Source organism: Vipera berus, assembly GCF_964194415.1.
Source record: "Vipera berus genome assembly, chromosome: 5".
Taxonomy (NCBI): domain Eukaryota; kingdom Metazoa; phylum Chordata; class Lepidosauria; order Squamata; family Viperidae; genus Vipera; species Vipera berus.
In genome coordinates, this window is record NC_138207.1 from 46629255 (window position 1) to 46650460 (window position 21206).

At 40.4% G+C, this 21206-nt stretch overlaps 1 protein-coding gene across 2 annotated transcripts in view; it reads left to right on the forward strand.

Moving 5' to 3' along the window:
* The first annotated feature begins 265 nt into the window (after positions 1 to 265).
* The window catches only part of LDB1 (LIM domain binding 1), a 65016-nt gene continuing 44075 nt past the window's right edge, over positions 266 to 21206 (forward strand). For both annotated transcript variants that reach the window (XM_081329814.1, XM_081329815.1), the window contains exon 1: positions 266 to 667. In XM_081329814.1, coding sequence (XP_081185940.1) covers positions 643 to 667 — 25 coding nt within the window. In that variant the 5' untranslated portion in view covers positions 266 to 642. The remainder of the gene's footprint in view (positions 668 to 21206) is intronic.

A 21206-nucleotide genomic window follows, 5' to 3' on the forward strand; every position in this document is an offset into this window, starting at 1 on the left:
TACCGTGCCTCTGCCTGCAAACATGCCTGCACGCCTGCAAACGTGTCAGCACATGTCTTTTTCTGAGCACGCACACACATATGGAAGCGCGCGCCTTAGCCTGGGCTTGCGTTCCCTCCCTCCCTTCCCTTCCGTTCCCTCCCCTTTCCTCTCCTCGCGCGAGCCCGCCTAGGGTGGCTACTGTGGCAGAGATTGGTGTGTTTTTCTCCATCTGCGTCACATGGCTGCCCCTCCCCCTCTCTCCTCGCCCTTCCCTTCCCTTCCCTATCGCGGTTCGCCACTCAGCTCGGGTCACTTTGACAAGCTCGCGCTCTCCTCTTCCTCCTCCTTCGCCGCTCAATTGCCATATTAATCAGCCCAGCGATCGGATTCCGAGTCGGTCGGAGCGCAGGGTCGTCTTGCGCACAGCCAGGCCAACGCAGCCCAGCCCAGCCCAGCCCGGCCCTGGACTGGCCGACGAGCGTAGGGAGAGAGGCATCGGGGCTGCCCCACTTACTGCGATTGCTGTGTTTCCCCGGCGGGGAGGCCCCGCAATCGGGGGCGGCCTTGCCCAGCGATTGGGGTCTCTCTCAAGGCGGCGGATGCCAGGACCCGCCGAGCGGGCACGTCGCACCTTTGCTGCGCCAGGCCGGGCATGTGAAGATGTCAGTAGGCTGTGCATGCCCAGGTGAGTCTAGGCGCGCGGAGAAAGAGAAGGAAGGGTTGGGGCGTCCATCCTTTTTTTGCGAGTCCAGGGATTCTCCTTCCTCCTCCTGCCCCTGCCCGGGCCCCTCTGCAGTTGGGAACAGTCCATCGGAAAACAGCCTCGTAGCAATCTTCCTCCTTCCAGGAAACGACAAGGGAGACAGAAAATGGCATTTGGGAATTTAGGTTTTCCCCAACAAGCACGGGCGCGGGAATTCGGTTTTCTGGCAGCAGGGGGGCAAGCTGGTATCGATTTGGGGCTGGGGCGCCCGTCGCATACGCTCTTGATCGTTTTGCTTGCAGTTAACTGTCGGTATCAGTTGGGAAAGAAGTCTGGGATTCCTGGCGGGGAGGGGAATGTCCGTTGAAGTTACTATTTTGATGGAGAGCCATTTCCAGGAGTAGGAAAGAGAACCTGGGGTACGAGAAGTATGCTGCAGGTAATCTGAATTGGTGCTGGGCTATGAGCAGCTATATCCATGTTACAAAAACAGTTAAGAGCAGCGGGACTTTCCTCTGTAAATCCTATTCTCTAGGGCGTCCCTGCATGGGCAGAGCATTGGCCAGAAGTGTTTGTGTTTGTACCAGAAGGATGCAGCTGTGCTGAGTTGTTTTTTTGTGATCTGGCATCTCCTTCAAGGTGGAAATTGAATTCTGAAACATCTCTTCAGTTCAGGATCATGAATGCCCGTTATTGAAGGCCTGCCAGTTCTCAAGGATGTGGTTTTGGGTTTGCTCTGCTTGTGCCAGTGCAAATCTTCACTCCTTCATGGAGGAGGGGCTCTGTGAAGGGACAGCTCTTTGCACAAAGGCTAAGTTGGCCTTTGTGGCCTGGAGGAAGATGATGATAAAGTCTGTTTATGTGGAGGATGGGGAGGCATCTTCCACCTTTAAGAAACTGAAACCTGCACAGCTTTTAAACAGGAGTGGTTGGCATAGATACAGACTCATCACTGCTGAATATATTATAGTGTACTCACCTCTTTCACATGAAACTTATAACAGAAGGAAATGCTACACTGTTAGGTAAAAAAAAAGTCAGCATTTATCTTGAATCAAGCTTGATCTTGGTGACTTCATGGATATGTCTTGTTTGCTTGGCAACAGTGTGGAAGCATTCTGTTGCTTTCACGATTTCATGGTCATTTCCCATCCAAGTGTCAGCCGAGGCTAGCATTGCTTAGCTTCCCAAGATCATCCAAGACATTATGAGATACTGACATTATGTGTTTCTTACACTGCCCCACAACTTTGCTGTGGAGCTTTTGGGTTATTTTAAGCCGCCTAGAGTATTTTAAGCCACCCACAGTGAGAAAGGTGGCAAATAAATTAATAAAAAATACTAGTCTTTGAATGACGTTAGCTGTAAAATGTAAAACCATCCTACTTGTGTTTCCTAGAGAGCATATAAATGTAGAGAAGGTTGATTTTAGGATGAGATATGTTCCAAAATTGGGAAATGCAATTCAGGAATTAGTTTTCCTTCGAAACAGGATTATTTCAGTTTCTCTGCTTGAAATAAATGAACTATGCAGAGTACAGGGATAGGTTAGGCTCTTTTCAGCAGTCAGGTCTGACATATTTGGATACCTTTTCACTCCAGGTAGAGGGGTGAAACTCCTCCACTGTAGTTTGACAGGGGTGTATGGTTTCTGTCTGAGAATTGCTGCAGTTCTTCCAAAGCATTCAACTCCATGCTGAGATTCTGCATGCTGTGGAATATCCAGGTGCTGCTTCCCGAGTTGTCTGTCTCAGTGCATCATATTCCTTGGTCCAGATATAGGTAAATTCCTTCAATACGTATAGATTAGCACAACCTTTCCTCCTCCTCCCAGAAAGCAACAACCGCATGCCTGCTCTGATGCTGGATATTTGAGTGGCCCACCTCTGTGATTCCGCCATTGCCCCCTACCTGTTGTCTGGCTGAAGCTATTTTCTTAGCTTGCAGCAATCCCTTCTTTAAACTAGTCCTTTCCTTTCCTGTTTCCCTTCCCCCACCACCACTGCCACTACTACCTCCTCCTCCTCCTCCTCCTCCATCTCCCACTGGAAGCTGCCAGAGCGGCTGCTGCTTCCTCAAGCAGAAAGTCACGTGTTCTCCCTCCAAAGCCAGGCCAAACATTTAAAGCACCAGGCACAGCATGGGCTTCTCCCCCTTCCCCCATCCAACTTCCTTTCACACTTTTCCAGGATTTCACCTCTCTCTTTCTCCCTCCCCCTTTGCCCATTGACTGAAATGGAGGCTGGCAGGATATGGAAACAGCATCCTGCTCCCAGGCTGCAGCTTTGGACACACGGAGGGAATTTCACATTCATACTTGCTCTGCCGGCTTGAGGTTAATTCTTGCTACATCTGGAGCTAAATGCTCACAAATGTCTGTACAGGATAATGCCGTTATTGCCATTTTCCTTTCTAGCTGAGCCTTGGGGAGGGTGGAAGGGCTGTGATGCAGCAAGGATTTTATTAAATCTCACCTTCCTACAACATGGCAGTAGAAACAAATGCTGTGTCGTTACTGTGCCATGTCCCAAGTTATGATGTAATCATGTTTATAGATAAGGTATTACAATTGACCTGGGATTCAGAGGGCCTCCTTGGACAATCAAATCAACCTGCCAGTTGAATGTGGCCTTTTTCAAAAAAAAAATGTGGATAAGAAATAAACTGCTGGGTTTATATTTTTGTGTATGTATTATTTTTCTTCTCAAAATTGAAGATTTCCTTGTGATTTTGCTCATGACAGACTGTTTATTGGAATGAAGAACAAGCAAGCTCTGGTTCTGGCTTTCTGCCAACTAGAAACATTTAATGAACCTCTCATGTGGCTGCTCTTCTGGAGGGGGGGTGCATTTACTTGGAGGAGTTTCCAGCTGTGGGTGTCTGTCTTTAAAGAGGAAGCAGTGGCATTTGTAAGTTATAACAAAAGAGCTGCCTCCATTGGCCATTTCTTCATATGGTGTAGCTCTGTATTTCTTCTATTCTCCAAAGGATAAGAAGGCAAAGCGAATTCCTCATCGTCATTCTTTTAGAGTGAAGAAAAATGTCTTATCCCAATATTTGATCTATTCATTTGTCTTTTGCTTTATAGTTCTTCAGTTTCCCAAATTCAGATTTTTTTAAAAAAAAAGTTTTCCATTTTTAAAGGAAAAAGAATGGCAAAAGTGCATGATGGAGAAGGAGGGTATAACTGATTGAAGCTGGTGCTGGACATGCTATCCCTTTGTCACTGTTCAGTCAATGAAACTGCTCTGTAGAGTGCATGGTGGTGATTTTCATGCAGTCAGGAGACTGTAAGAATTTCTACAATTGAGCACAAGTAATTCAGTTCAAGGGGATTTGCCATGGATAGTATCCTGTAAAAGCCATTTTAATGGATTGGAGTGAGTCAGGCAAAAATAAAATAAAAAGCCTTAGATTGGTGAATGCTTTCTGCTTTCATGTTTCTAATATAAAAAATTGATTGACAATTTTGAGTTCATTGTATATCACATGGTTATGCGATGAATCTATTTTCTAAATGCATTCATTGATCTACAGGTATCTACTATAATATTGGTGGCTTGATTATCTGCTTCTCTAAACATTAATCTACAAGATGTAAGCTTGTCTTCTGGGAATAGTAAAATACAGGAATGTCTACCTTGATGGAATGGCATAAAGAGAATCTTTCCAACTCGGTAAATCTATACATTTGTAAAGATCTTGATATGCATGTTTTACAAAGTGTCTTTGAATTTCTTCCTCAAAATTTCCCTCTTAGGCACAATTAAGTAAAGACTTTGGGTTGGTCAGATCTTGTAACTCTGGCCATTATCTGACAGGATGCCTTTTTTTTACCTTGAGGTAAAACTAACTCCAGCTTTTTGTTAGAGTGCTGCTGAGCATTTCCAGGTTAGGACTGGGTTACAAGAGCTTTCCTCTCTTGATGTAAAAGTGTCATATATTTCTGAGAATTCAGATAACCTTCCTCCTACCTCCCTTTTCACATTCCTCTACATTTTTACGAATTAACACAGCCCTCTATGAAGTGGGGTGGGTGGATTATAATACGTTTGAAAATAAAAGTCTTTAAAGGGTGGAATGGCAAAGAAATACCATATTACCTTATTTCACACTATACAAAAAAAAACCCTTTATGGTATTAGGAAACCATTCCTTCTTATCTGTTACTTGTATATTACTATTAACTTTGTTGTTGTATACTCGTCATATTTTTATTTCTCTTCATGCATTTATTTAAATTTGCTATTAATAATACATTTAAAATATATTTAAAAACTCATATTTGCCTAGCTAGCTGAAGCTGCTTACCTGTCTTGTATCTCTCATTTCCACTGTTCACCTGATACAGGTTGCAAGATTGCAGAATTAGTAACTCAATGTTAAGTTCAGTGTGAAATCACAATGATAAATACATTTTCAAATTACAAAGAAATAGTGCCTGCATTGCACTATTGTGTCCCAATATGGAGTCATTCTAGATTATTTTAGTCCTTTATCCTGACTTTATTATCTCAGAAAATATGACTAGGAGGCATAACATTTTAAAACTGAATTGCCAGTTGTCATATTGGAAATTATAGCTCAAATTCTTCCCTTTCAAGTCCCACCACTTTTATAAACCAGGGTTACTTCTGCCAAATACTCTATCATTCAACTTTAGGTGACACATCACAGCAGAAAATAAGGACCAAGTATCTTACGCTATCTGATCCAGTGGTTGTACTGTATTCTGTGAAGGAAATACCAATTCTAAATTATTGTAAATGTTATCTCTGAGTTGTCAAGATGGATTAGGAGAGAGATAGAGGAAATAAAAGTGATCCATCCTCATAGTTTTTTTAAAAATACATTTGAGCAAGTGAGAGAGAAATTGTCCATATAAGTATTTGATTCAGCACAATAGGAGTTTGAGTAAGTTTCTGTGTAAGAGCTTAGAAATTCTATTATTACTTCTAGAGCAGCGATAGGCAAATAGGAGCTCTCTAGCTTTGGGGGACTACAATTGAGTGCTTAGAATTGTTTACCATCATTCATGCTAACTAGAGAAGCTATAGCTTAAGTCCAGAATACTTGGGGTCCACCACATTTTCAACAAATTCTTTCCCTTTTTGTAAGGACCAGAAGCTAAAGTTTGTTTTAAAAGAAAATGAGATTCCCAATCTGAATACAATGCATGATGAATAAGAATAATTTTCTCCTCCAGTAAGGAACAGACTGAGATGTAATTGACTTTATTTCCTTTTGAATCAGAAACCAATCCTAAAAAGAAATACTAGCTTTGTTTATTAAGCTATTTAAGGGTAGAAATACCCAAGTGATCTACATACATCTATGTCTCTGTCCCAAGAAGTGCTACTTGAAACTATTATAAATTATATAAAGATAATTTCTGCTGGTATCACTAGGCATGTTCAAAATAAGAACTAGGCCATTGTTAACCTGCTTTTGACTTTGGCAGGCATTCTAGCAAGTAAATGATATTGTGCAATTTAACAAAACTCCATTATTGCAATAATTGGATTAGGAAACCACTTCTCCATTTGGACCTACTAACCAGTGTTACAGGAATGCCAAGTAGAAATGAGGGAAGCACACAGGCAGATCCTTGATGGTGACTTGCAAATGACAACAATAAAATTTAAAACAAAGTATGAAGAGTGTACCTTAACTACATTGATGTTGTTCAATGGATATATGTAGAAACATAAACTTCACTTATGTGGTTTGACAAAAAAAGATGAGACAATATGTATTTCCCAATGAAGTGATCCATCTACTTCAGTAGCATGTTTGCAGCCATTATTTGGCTAACTTTTCATGTTATGCAGCTAAAATTGTCCACTAATTTTAATAAATCTTCAAGTTGCATAGTTTATATATCTACATTGAATAATAAACTAATTGTATTGGCTTAATTTACATAGCATTCTGAAGCATAATTAGCCAATCATGTTTCAGCTTACTATGTTGCATAAACCTCATCAGTGTATTTATATGATTTGTGAGAGAAGCACATGAATTAAATCCGGACTTTGGAAAATGCAGCTAGAAACTGGGGAAATCTGCATTATGGGTTTGAAAGAATCCAGAGAATATGGGAAAGAGGTATCTGAAAAACTGCAACATATAAATGAAATACTGGCTGAGCGGTGTTGGGCTTTAAATACTCTGCTGTAATTTCATGAAGATAGACAAATAATACTGAGACAAATTTAAGCAAATACTGATGTCGTCCAATTTTTCCTAGCAGTGGAAATTTGAAGGGAGTGCTTGGCAAACCAAAAGGAAGGAGTTTTCTTATTATCCAAGCCACAGGATGGCAGTAGTTGCTGATAGGAATTGGGTTTTTTCCCCCCTTCCCACTGTCTCCCTTCCCCCTCTGCAAGTGCAGGGTCTGGCAACTGAATGTTGATCCATTGATTGCGACAGGAATTGACTGATCAGCTTCTTGCCTGAGTCTGATATCCAGGCTGAGAGTGACTAGCCCAAAGTCACCCAGCCAACAACTTGCATACCTAAGGCAGTACTAGAACTCTCAGTTTCCTGCTTTCCAGCCTGGTGCCTTAACCGCTAGACCAAACTAGCTCTCAGATGCTGATAGGAATTGTTTCCTAGGAAAAGGGAACTGGAGATAGGACTTTGCTGCTTGCGATGGCCAGATTAGAAAAGCAGTAGAATGAAGATGGAGACAGTAGGTGGTAAATGGAGGCAGGAGCAATAAATATCCACCAGTGATGGTTAGTGGGAGATGAGAGAGCTATATTGGCCACATGTGTGGCTTTTCCTGCGTATGTTCAGAACTGGAGCAGGAGTTAATTGGGAACTGTCACATGCTGGGTGCATGTGAGACCCTGCCAGCCAGACTGCAGCAACTCGCTCTACTCTGCACGCTCTACTCTGCCGCTTGGCTGCCTAGGGGATTCACCAGCCAATCACCTCCAAGAGATATACAAAAGAGCCTCCTTGCTGCCAGCCTGGGGCTCACTCTGCACCGCCTGGGCATGCACTAGTCTTGGGAATAGAGAGGGGATGGGTAAGGCTGGGGGAGGGGGGAACTGCAGGAGGCAGGAAGTGCTTCCTACTGGGATAGGCTAAAGCTGCAGCAAACTGGAATTCCCCTTTACCATCCAGCTCGTTCTTTTGCAATCACTCAGATTGTTTTCTGCTGAAAGAAGCTGATTCTAAACAAACTCTCGGGTCCCTTCTTGACCTAACCATCTGTCTTTCGTGTTTGAGAAGAACTTTCCTAAGCTGGCCTCCCCTCAAGAGTCATATCTGCAAAGATAAACTGACCTCTGAAAACCTATGCTGGAGCAGCTGGAAGAGGCAATTGTAGTAGGAAAATGGCAAGAGATGAAAGAGACTAACAACCTTTCCTTTCTCACTACTCTCAATTTCTTACCCTCCAAAGGAGCTCTCCTAGCCCAGGATTTAAGTTTATTTCTCGGTGGAGGTTGGAGGGCTGAGGAAGACATGCAAGCAATAATGGGAAGCTAAATCTATTTTGGGTTTTAAAATCTGGCATAACACTAGATAGAATAAGAAGACCTTACAACTACAAGAGAACAAAGCATTGTTCACATTGCACTACACTACAAGCTGCTTTTTATTATTTTTTTATTTGTGATACAACAGTTGGTTAACATACAATTAAGCCATACAATTAAGCTAAGTGGGCAGCTTTTCCCCCGGATTGGAGGCTGCAATTTGGGCCTCCAATCAGCATGAAGGTCAAAGTTGATGTCACTGGTAAGCACAGTGCCCCATTTTTAGCCTTGGGGGAATTAAGGGTATGAATAGAGACAGGGATCACTTAAGAGACAAATTGTTTCCACTTCTGCATTAAAAAAAACTTCCTTGGATGTTAGGTATGGTCCAACTACACTGCTAGATTTTTGCAATTCCATTTTGGACTCTTTGGGGGGATGCATGAGAGGAAATTGAAACAGGTTGCCTCCTAGTAGTAGCTTTTTGTTCCCAACATCTTTTTAAGAAATAAAAAAATGTGCTGCTGAAATCAGCCATTTTGCCACCTCTATTCTGACCCCTTTCTAAGCTTGTCAACCTCTCTCTTGAATATGATTCCCAGAACCGTTGCTTTCATTTAAATTCTCTCTCCCCCCCCCCCCCCGCATCTGTACTTTTCTTGTGTGTTTAAGACCAGGAATTTTTAATTTCCACTAACTGTCAATCTACAACAATGAAACACATTCTTTAATTTTATTTTCATGTATCCTGCACTTTTCTCTATATTTCACGTTGTTTGTCACCTAATCCTTTCTGATCACTGTACAGGGTTTACGTACTTTTAAAACTGCCACAAAGTCACACTGTGCAATTATCTTTTAGGGAAGCACATGAAATACCATAATACAAGGTAACTCGGGTTTCCACTGCAGCACCACCAAGCAATACAAGATCTTGATTAAGATGTGTAAGTTATGTAGCTGATTGGAACAGTGCAATCTATAAGGTTGAAAGCAGAAAAAAATCAGGACATTTGACCCTTTCCGATCTACGACCCTCATAGTGAACTTTAACATAGAGGTGAGAGTAGAGGTAAGAGGAAATCTCAACTTGCAGAATTGATTGCAATAACATTCGTTCCTTCACCTACTATAACTTTTTCAAATGTTTACTTGAATCTCAAACATTGCAGGACTTCACTCACTGCTGTATAGAACTTTTTCATTGACTTAAATTTTTCATCATGCATGGTTAAAGAGAAAATAAGATTCTTATTTTGTCCCATTAGCAGTCTTTAGGAAGTTACTAGGAATTATACAGTAGTGTATGTTTCTGTTTCTTTGCAAAATATGCTTTGAAGTCATTTCTATGAAGCGTTGTCATGCAATAATTCTGAATTCTGAATAATTCTAAATAATTCTAAAGTTCTCACAAACTTCATTGATCTTCATTTCTAGGTAAGATAGACAATAGAATTTCAGTAATCAGTTACAGTAGGTATCTAACAAATGTATGGGGACACCGTGGGGTATGTCATCTTAACAAAATAAATTTTAAGCTGCCAAAAAAGTTAAGGAAATTTAGCTATGTATGAGTAAAGAAAGGGGGAAAAAATCTAAAATTGGCATAAAATTTAGAATTTAGAGCTGAGCTGATACCCTGTTGCATCCATATTTACATTGTGAAACTGGAAGTTTACTTAACCTTAATACTCTATAATTTCTTTTACAAATAATGTATGTATAAGACCATATTTAAGGCATGAGCATTATCTCTGCACTGCATAGATATTCTTTCATTCTAATAACTCTGACTGTAAAATGCAAATAAAAATGGTTTTGTTATTGTTGTTAGTTGTGAAGTCATGTCCGACCCCATGGACAACGTTCCTCCAGGCCTTCCTGTCCTCTACCATCTTCTGGAGTCCATTTAGGCTCACGCCTACTGCTTCAGTGACTCCATCCAGCCACCTCATTCTCTGTCGTTCTTCTCTTGCCCTCAATCTTTCCCAGCATTAGGCTCTTCTCCAGTGAGTCCTTTCTTCTCATTAGGTGGCCGTTTGAGTTTTAGCTTCAGGATCTGGCCTTCTAAAGAGCAGTCAGGGTTGATCTCCTCTAGGACTGACCGGTTTGATCGCCTTGCAGTCCAAGGGACTTGCAGGAGTCTTCTCCAGCACCATAGTTCAAAGGCTTCAATTCTTTGGTGCAAAAATGGTTTACTTAACAGAAATGTATTGTCCTACACCAAAATATTACGTAGAAATAAAAATAGTGAGGGTAGTTCCTCCTCTGTTTGTACCAGCTAAGTGCTCTAAAAAAGCAACAATATTTTCCCTTTTTCCAGCTGTATGATGAACAAAATATTTCTTTTCAGCTGTTTACTCTGAAAAAGAGAAAACTGTTCTAATATTGTCAGCCTACAAAGAAGTTTCTAACAGATTTTTAAAACATTCTCTTAGCTGTGCCATTTTTTCATGAATGGATCTCAAATAGTGGAAGTTACATTTCAGTTAGGTTGGTGTCTCATGGTATATGGACCTTTTCTATTTTGTGTAAATCAGATACACATATAAAGTACATGACAGTCACACATTCATCTCCTTGAAAATGAGTCCCATTTATTGAATCAGTCTTATTTTATGTCATCATGTTTTAAGACTTCGTTTTCAAATGTAGCTATCAGCAGCATGGAAAAGTCTAAGTGACTTTCACATGGCTAAAAAAATGTTGGAAGGGCATCACAGATAAAGAGAAAACACGAAACTGTCCTGTTGTGGTCTGTCCTGTTAACACGAGGAGTACCCTAGAAGTATAGCTGATTGCTGTAGGAAGCATTTATTGTACTTCTGTTCTCCCTCTTAGAGGCCTTACTTGGCATTAGTATTACACCGAGTGGACTTTAATAAGTGTTCTCACTGAAATTTAAAAGTATGTTTTCCTATCCTACTTTGAAGAGGACACAGACTCATTAACAATGCTGCTCCCCCAATTTCCCTTCGCAAATATATACAAAATGGCAAGGAGATTAACCTTGAACCCCTAGGACCTGTACAGGATACAAAGTAACAGAGCCAATATTTGGTAGAATACTTAAACTACAGAAATGTAGTAAAGTAAAAAAAAAAGCTTAGTAGGCAGCTAAAGCAAGGTTCAAAAACACCAGCATGGAGGAGGGTTGCAACAGCCCTGATAGGTGACCTTTCTTAGTCAGGAGCAAAGTTGCTATGGGAAAATGTAGTATATGGTGTTTCAATACATGTAGTAATGTTGAGCATAGAAACTGTTGGCTTGAACTACAACTATTACATTAAACAGGCCAGAACATTTTATAGCCCTTTGGGCCTGCTAGACTGTGATTCCCAGCAACCATAAAAGTATAATTCCATCTTTAGAATATTTCTTTGCTGGAATTTTCCATTTTACCTTAAAAATATTTGGTACCGTAGTTGGTCGGGAAGAGTGTAATATATTTCTCCTACAAGGTATAATGCAAAGTATAATTGCATTCATCTGGTAGTACCTCCCCCAATTCTCAGCTGGGACCTGCATACAGCTTCATTTGTTTATTTACTTGTTTATTTAAAAAGCACTTGGATGTATAAAACTAATATTGGCTGTCATATCACACTACGGCTTTTTACAGCATCCCCAAAGTCTTAAAAGTCGTATCTAGTTTGCATTGCCATTTCTGACAATTCTGGAAGTTAAAGTCCACACTCCTGAAGGTACCCACTGACATGCTGTATCAAAATGGCCGCCTTTCATCTTTCTGTTTTGCCCAATGGGGACGACATGAGAAAGAAGCCAGTTTTGTCCTCTGATTGATGCAAGGCTGAAGAATTACTGTTGATGTGAGCTTTTTGCTATGGGGGAGGGGGAGATATTTTAAAGTTCTTTTGATCCCCAACAGGTGAAGTGCTGGAAGCATTTCTTCCCAACTATACTCAGCATGTACTCAGTAGAGTGGGGAAGTTAAATCCTGATTTTTGATAATAAACTTAAGTTGATGTTTAGGAATAACAGAATAAGAGTTGGAAGGGACCTTGGAGGTCTTCTAGTCCAACCCCCTGTTTAGGCAGGAAACCCTATTCCATTTCAAACAAATAGTTGTCCAATCTCTTCTTAAAAACCTCCAGTGTTGAAGAACCTACAACTTCTGGAGGCAACTTGTTCCACTGATTATTTGTTCTAATTCTCAGGAAATTTCTCCTTAGTTCTAGATTGGTTCTTTCCTTGATTAGTTTCCATCCATTGCTTTTTTCCTGCTTTGGAGAATAAGTTGACACCCCCCCCCTTCTGTGGCAGCCCCTGAGATATTGGGAACACTGCTATCATGCCACCCCTAGTCCCATCTTAGCCTCCAGTCCCCTAATCATCTTTGTTGCTCTTCTCTGCAGTCTTTCTAGAGTCTCAACATCTTTTTTATATTCTGGTGACCAAAACTGGATGCAATATTCCAAGTGTGGACTTACCAAATCATGATAAAGGGGTACTAACATTTCATGTTAATTTAATTCTATCCCTCTGTTAACGCAGCCTAGCACTGTGTTGGCTTTTTTGGCAGCTGCAGCACTCTGCTGGCTCATATTTAAGTGATTGTCTACTAGGACTTCAAGATCCCTCCCACAGTTACTACTATTGAGCCAGGTACCACCTATTTTATACCTATACCTTTGTGTTTGTTTTTTGTCTAAATGTAGAATTTTACTTTATCACCATTGAATTTCATTTTGTTAGACAGAGCCCAGTGTTTAAGTCTTTTGAAATTCTTCTGTATATTGAGCCTATTTATCTTCTGGAATGTTGGCTGTTCCTACCAGCTTGGTAGGAAATTTGATGAGTTCCCCTTCTATCTCCTTATCTAAATTATTTATTTATGTATTTATTTATGAAGATATTGAAGAGTACTGGGAAAGAGGATGCTGTAATAAATTTGCTCCTTAGCACTGATTCTTAACTTTGAAACTATAAAATCTTATAGGACTAGGACAGAAATAAGATTAGTATTGCATAATCAAATTGTATTAAATCAGCTGTGTGTACAATATGCAGTACAGGTAATCCGCACAATCACAATTGAGCCCAAAATTTATCTTGCTAAGTAAGAAATTTGTTAAGTGAGTTTTGCCCCATTTTATGACTTTTCTCACCATATTTGTTAAGTGAATCACTGCAGTTGTTAAGTTAATGACAAGGTTATTGAATGAATCTGATTTCCCCATTGACTTTGCTTGTCAGAAGGTCACAAAAGGTGATCGCATGACTCAGGGACACTGCAACTATCATAAATGTGAGTAGTTGTGAAGCATCCGAATGTAAATCACATGACCACGGCGTTGCTGCAATGGTCATAAGTGTAAAAAATGGTCACAAGTCATTTTTTTTTCAGTGCCTGTAACTTTGAATGATCACTGAATGAACTTTTGTAAGTTGAGGACTACCTGTATAGGGTCTTGCTGAAACACTGAGAATGTGTTTGTTTTTAAATCTTTTAAATCTCATGCTTTAAAGATTTACTCTGTCCCCTATAGTTTCAACCATGTTTGTATTTCTTCCCCAGTCAGCTGTAATGCTGGTACCAATTAAGCCAGTATTTCAATATGAGTAATACTGGTAGTATTTTGTTCTTATTTTGATTATATTTGAGTTCGGTTTCTTTTAACTAATGAAAATAAGATGATTTCTCACTGGGAAATTATTTTGGGGCAAGTAGTATGTGGACATAGCTTTCTGGCATAACCCTTACAATAATTAAATCCTGATCTTTCAAAAGCCCTATTTTAGTTTAAGGTGGATGACGGTGCTTTTCATCCCCAGACAACAGTCCTCCTGTTCAAAAAGTGGTGCTGAAATAGGTCAAAGATTAGAAAATAGTAAGTATCTTAGGTACTTATGTATTTACAGTTTCTAAAGTACCTTCTTATGATTTGAGAGGTTGATTTGAGATTTCAAATATTTGTACTGTAATGCTGATGTAATACTATAGATCAGGAGTCTCCAAACTTGGCAACTTTAAGATTTGTGGACTTTTAACTCCCAGAATTCCACAACCAGCCATGTCTGTTAAAGTTGCCAAGTTTGGAGACCCCTGATATGGATATTAATAGTACTTTATATTGTATTGTCAGTATAATTCTAGAAAAGAGACTCCTTTTTTAATATAACAGTTTAGTGACTGGGTGAGAGATGCAAAGAGTTTAGCAATTCTTTTAGTTTCCTTTTTAAAGCAAGAACAGATATTTTTCTCCTGGCTATACAGTATTGTATTGTTCGGACATTAACGTCATCTTATTATCTGATGGGATTTGAGAAAGGGCTGCTTAGGGTCATTTTCACAGACCTGATATTAGTGCAGACTAAGGGTTTTATAAGTATGCATGTAATCTTGGACAAAGAAAGAAATTGGAGAAGTAATAACAAGAAGAAAATCATGCCTGCTCCTCAATTTTATTTTATTTTATTTTAATTTTTTTTGCATAAAGAAAATGGAACTCAGAGGAAAGTTTCTTATCAGGCAGTAGCAGGAGAACTTGTGGTTTCCTTCCGTTGATGGGAAATTGGGAGAGGTTGAATAGCTCCTTATTCATCTTCTTGGGAGAAAAAAAAACTTACTACTCTTTTATGGCTCATGTGACACAGATGTTTTATTAATTTATATCCTGCTTAGCATTCAGAAGGTAATGGTGGACTACATAGTACTCTCTCCTATTTCCCCCCACTACATTAACCCCATGAGGAAGGTGGGACGGGGAGTGTGACTGGCTCAAAGACATTCAGTGAGCCTCTGTGACTGAAGATGGACTAGAATCTGGGTCTCCTTGCTCCAACTCTAACTCCTTAATCACCAGTGCATTGTCCTAGTTTTCTAAAACTCAGAAGATAGACAGGGGCAAAGTTAGATCATTAAACTGTCCTCGGTGAAACAAATCTACTTCAAGTGCATTTGTTAATGAAAAGTGGCTTACATTTGGTATGCCATGGTAGTGTTATTATGAAAAAAAAGCAGATGCTTTCTAGATATGTTGAATGGCAACTCCTATAATGTTAGGCCAATATGACTAGTGGCTATGAGTGCTAGTGCAGTAATTATGAGGACTATTTAGCAGCAATAATCATAATAGGGAGGCACCCAGTATAGGGGAAAAATTAGGAGCACTGTCCACCTCTTGCTACCCAAAGGATGTACTGAGGGGCTAATTTTATGCATTTGATTCTTTGGGAAATGACTACTAAACCTGGTTATGTCACTTAATATCTTGAAATCTAGATTCAAATGTATTTGCTTAGGAAACCAGTTACCTTTGCAATTATGTAAAATAAAAATAAGAAAAAGCAACTATGCAGATCCTGTAGATTAAAAACATCTCACGGAGCCCAGATGCTCAAACATATAGGTTGAAGCACAGAAGACCATAAATGTTCATACTCAAGAGATACAAATTACTCTATTATTTGCAGAATGCCTAGTGCTCATGAATGCCAAAATTTAGTATATAACACCCATATATTTGCACAAATACCCAAATGCAAATGTTTATTAACACATACACAATAGCTCAAACACATTCATTGCCCCATGTCCTCCATTAGCTCTAGCATCTGGGTTCCTAGGGGAATGTTGAATGCACTAGGCATACAGTTTCTCCTGCCAGCTCTTTCTCAGGAGGACAGTATAGTCCAATCCAGATTGGTTTACAGTCCCTGTTGGGATCCTGCCTAGTTAAATAGAGAGCTCCCTACTGAGTAGGTATTCTTCCCTTTTCTACTGTTTAATCCCCCAGCCCTGTGTCCAAGCAAGAAGGAACACTTAGTAAGTTCTAATCTTAGTGCTGCAGATGCTGCTACTCCCTGTTGAGTTTGGTGTTGTTGTCTGATAACGCTTTCTGACTAACCTGGAATTCACAAACTGCCTGCCCTTTACAAGGGCTCAGCAGCAGATACCAAGCTTCCATTGTGTCATAGGGAGGTAGCTAAGATTTCCCGTTGTAAAAATATTATATTTTTACTTTCTCTTTTTATAGTGGAGTTAATTAGAAATACAGCAAAACTGATTCGTTGAAATGTTTGCTTTAGAAGTATTGTAAATTATTCTCAGCAGAGAAACCATATCAGCTGAAAGCCTGAAACCTATTGTGATGCATCTTTAGAAAGTGACCTTAGAAAGCAGTATAACAAGCTGCAAAGATTGGGATATTTTGGAATGGACGTCACACAGCACACACCCAGGCAAACTACTGATGCCATCAGTTCTGCATATATGCATATTATGCAACTTCTGCTGTTATCCCATCAAGCAATGATGGTACTTAGATATACACAAAGAATTCTCGTAGCTTCCTATCTAGTACCTTCAACCATGTTTTGGGCTGGCTGGACTAAGTTGAGCTGCTACCATTACCATATCTCCCTGTAACTGGCTAACTGCTGTGGTCTTTTGATTCTCAGATCATTATTCTATCTGGCAGCCTGTGATACTGTAGCAAGAGTAGCTACAGTTTTCCATGATTATGCAGTTATTTGTGACTTTGTTGCCCTCCTCATGTTTTATCTTCACAATTCCTCTTCTGAATTTGAATGATTTTCTTTCTTTTTCTGAGTTTTATCACATGTATTGATAAGAAATCTTCCTCCTTTGATCCATGCAAAGATTATTAGTTGCCTGATTGATACCTTCCAGATGTATTGGACTATAGCTTCCAATATATATGTCATAGAGTTCTGTGAAATCTAGGGCAGGGCTTTTCAACCTTTTAACCCATTGTACCACTTTTAGGATATGGCAACATCCGAGTACCACCAGTCCCCTAGCAAGGTGTCAAAAACTTGATGACCCAAAAAAAAAAAGGAAAAACTGATGAAGTACAGGTAGTCCTTGACTTAACAACAATTCGCTTAGTGACTGTTCGAAGTTACAATGGCACTGAAAAAAGTGTCTCCCAAGCCACAGCTGAGCAAGACACCTGCCTGCCCGCCCGGCGACACACTTCCTCCTGTCCGAGATTCTCATTGTTGTGAGCATTTCTGTTGAGGATTGGCAGTGGGGATGGGGTGGGGGGTGTTTGTTTTCTATTCCCCCCCTCTGCTGGGTGGTTACAGCAGGTTTTGGTCACTTCACATGACCCTGGGACACTGACCATCATAAATATGAATCAGTTGCCAAGCATCTGAATGTAAATCACAAGACCCTGGAGATGTTGCAACATTCCAGCTGATCGGTGGTTCTTCTGGGCTCAGCAGAAGCGCCAGGATCAGCGCTGAGCTCCAACTGGAGGCTGGTGCTGATCCTGGCGCTTCCGCTCAGCCCTGCAGCTCCAGCCATCTCTCGCTCAGGCTTGTGCGGTGCTACCACCGGTTCAGCTCATTCTCCTCCCCCACTACCACTTTTCTAGGATGGTCACGTACCACCTGCCAGGTGCCAATGTACCACAGGTGGTACACGTACCACTGGTTGAAAAGCCCTGATCTATTCTATACAGGTAGTCCTCACTTAATGCTTAATGACCATTAGTTTTATGTCTATTTAAAGTTCATGTTCATCAGCTGCATGCAGCAATTGCTGCATTCAATCATTCATGCCTTTGTCATCTTTCATTTGGATTAGTGCAACACACTCTACATGGAGTGACCCTTGAAGAATATTTGGAAGCTACAATTTGTCCAGAATGCAGCAGCGTGACCTGTTCTGTAGGCCTTAAGGTGGTACGTGTAATACTACTCTTGCACGAGCTGCACTGGTTGCTGATCTGCTTCCAATTCATCTTTAAAGCCCATTATGGCATGGGTCCAGAGCATCTGAGGAGCCATCTTGCCCCGAAGGGACTGACCCATCCCACTCGTTCTGGCAGGAAGAGCCCACCGCCGATTGCATCAGCCAAGAATTTTGGCTTGCGGGGTATAGGAGAAGAGCACTTTCTGCCATGGTCCCTAGCCCTTGGAACATCTTGCCACTAGAAGCGAGATCCACTCTCATCCTGACTTCAGGAAGAGCTTTAAAACCTGACTCTGCTGGTTGGCTTGGGACTCTGAGGAGGAAGCTGTAGTTGGTTGGTCCAGTGACAAAGAAGACACCATTGCTGATCATCTCCATACCCCTGGTTTTTTTTAGTCTGTATTTGACCTATTGAAATTGTAATCTGGTTCATATTGATAATTGTTTTTATATTCCTATTTTTTAATTTTATTGTAAGCCACTCAGAGTTGCCTCAGACCAGGAGATGGGTGGCATATAAATTCAATCAATCAATTAATAGTAATGAAACTATCTTTGGCAGATGACTAACTAGTGTTTGGCTGAATATATTCAGTGAAGGGGAATCTACCACCTCCCTGAACAATGTGTTCCATTTTTGTGCTGCTTTTACTAATAGTGTGTTCATGTAACTTAAATTCATTTATTCTGAATCCTGTACTCTAAAATGATGAAGAACAGGTTGGGACATTCTACTGTGCAACATCCTTTCAGATATTTGGAGAATTGTATCATCTTTCCCTTTCCTCTGTTCTTATCAAAGGAAAATATTCTCAGTGTATTCACTCTCTGTTAATAGGATTAGTTTGTAATCTCCTGATCCTCCTAGTGGCCTTTTTGTGATTCTGCTTTAACATATCTGAAACTTTTTGAAATGTACACAGATCTGGATATAGTGTTCAAATGAAGTATGATGAATATAGAGTAACATTACAGTCTTACTTCTCATGATTTGGAAATTATACTTCTGCTAATGCAACCAGATTTTTTTTTCATAATTGTTTGTTTATTTTTTAAAAATTATATGGCCAGTCATCTTAAGCAACTCTGAAAAACTTACAACTGTAAAATCAATAAATACGTAAAACATAAAGCATGAAAACAATAAAATAATAAACAAAAAAAACTGTGCCGTATTGATTCCCCTTGAGATGCATGTCTTCTACTCATACCATCCCAGAACCTCAGTAAAAAGCCAGTCCTTAATGGCCGCCTGAAAGGCTAGAAGGGCAGGGGCCTGTCAAATTGTTTCCACAATATAGGGGCAGCCACAGAAAAGGTATGCTTCTTAGGCCCTGCTAGACGATGAGATTTCAAGGAGGGAACCTAAAGCATGCCCATCCTATCTGACTTAGTGGAACAGGTGAATACTCTTAGGGAAAGGCAGTCCTGCAAATAACCATCTCCTGTGCCATGTAAGGCATTAAATGTGATAGCCAGCACCTTGAATTGCCCCCAGAATAAAACGAAGCCAGTGCAGTTCACGCAACAAAGGAGAAACATGGATGAACTTATAGGTAACCAATTTTATATGTGCTGTTGTGTTCTGCACCAGTTATAACTTCTGAGTGGTCTTCAAAGACAGCACTATGTAAAGTGCATTGCAGTAATCCAGCCTGAAGATAACTAGGGTGTGATGGTGAGCAAGGCTTCCTGGTTTAGGAAAGAGGACAATTGGTGCACAAGACAGATCCCTAGCCATGGCTGCTACCTGCTCATCAGGTAGGAGCCCTGAGTCCAAAATGACCAAGCTTTTCAGACTTGCACGATTCTGTTAGCATAGCCTTACAGCAAGGGTGTCAAACTCGCCATGACATGTGACATGCCGTGATGTATCACGACTTTTTCCCCATTGCCGGGGAAAAAGCTGGGGTGGGTGTGGCTTCGACATGACGCATCCGGCCCGTGGGCCAGCAGTTTGACACCCCTGCCTTACAGTACAATACAGTTAGTCCATCTTGTCGTGTTTCCTGACTAGCTTGCCTGGGAGAGCTGACAATAGTTTTGCAGATCTGAAAATACAAACCTCCTGCCACCATTTTTAAATGCCCGATCTAATAGGGTGGATTCTTCCAAAGTTTGTTTTTTTGACAATTAAACCTCTGGGGGCTCCTGCGTCTCTTTCTGATTGTTTCCTAGGCAGCATCTTTATGCATTTCACAACTCCCTGTACTGATATGGTGTTATAACTAACATGTTGAAATTGGACTTGGGAGACCGAGGTTCAGGTCCAAGCTTGTTCTTAGAGCTCACAGGGTGATATTTGGGGTGAGTCATTTTCTTGGCTCAATCTATTTCACAGGGATGTTTTGAAGATAACAATTAGAGAGGAACTCTTTTCTCTTCCAAGGCCTCCTCAAGCTTTCAGAGAAAAGGTGCAATATAAATATAATAAGAAATAAGTTAAATTCAGCAAAGCACAGAAATCACAAAGACCTTTCTTGATAATATCTTCTAAAACTAGTTGATAGCTATTAATGGCTATCGATTTAAATGTGACAGGAAATCTCAGAATCAGAGCAGAATTTAATTAGGGAATTTAAAGCTCAAAGAAATAAAAACCAAGACTGCCACATCCTTAGATGGGATATAGTTTTAAACACTTGATGTTTGGCCATTCTTGTGGTTGAAAAAAAAGTATAGCAAATAATCAAGAACACATATTATTGAGGCTGGATAGTTTTGTTGCCTTATTCAGTTTTGAGAAAATATAGTCCTGACACTTTGCTTTACAAAAGAAACAGAAGAGATCAGAACTACATCAGTCACCAGCCATGCTGACTCAGGAATTCTGGGAGTTGAAGTCCACAAGAAATAAAAGAGCCAAGGTTCCCTACCCCTGCTTTAGTTAAACATGCCTCCATAACAGTACAAATGTTTGGGTAAATCCAATTGGAGATAAAGCAGTTGGTGAATGTACCGGTAATCCTTTAGCAAGTCCCTGCTTAAAAAAAGAAACCATATGTTCTTTTGTGGCAACGACCATCAAATTTGCAGCATCTGCAGCACGAGTTCTTGTGAATCTGAGAATTGCAGAATACACAAGGCCTAGTACAAAAGTCTCCCGGAAATTTCATTGAGCAAAGAGAGCACACTGTGAGCAGGTCAGAATCTGACTCCAGAATTTGTTGTGAAGGAGGAAAATCAAGGGTTCAGTTCAGAAGATCTGAAGAAAGCTTTCTGAAACAAATGATGGGAAGCACCTGCTCAGCAATGGCCTCTACACCTGCAGAGTTTTCCCTGCTTCCAAATTATTATTCTAGTAAGTCACAGAGCAAACCTGCCTGTTTCACAGATAATAATG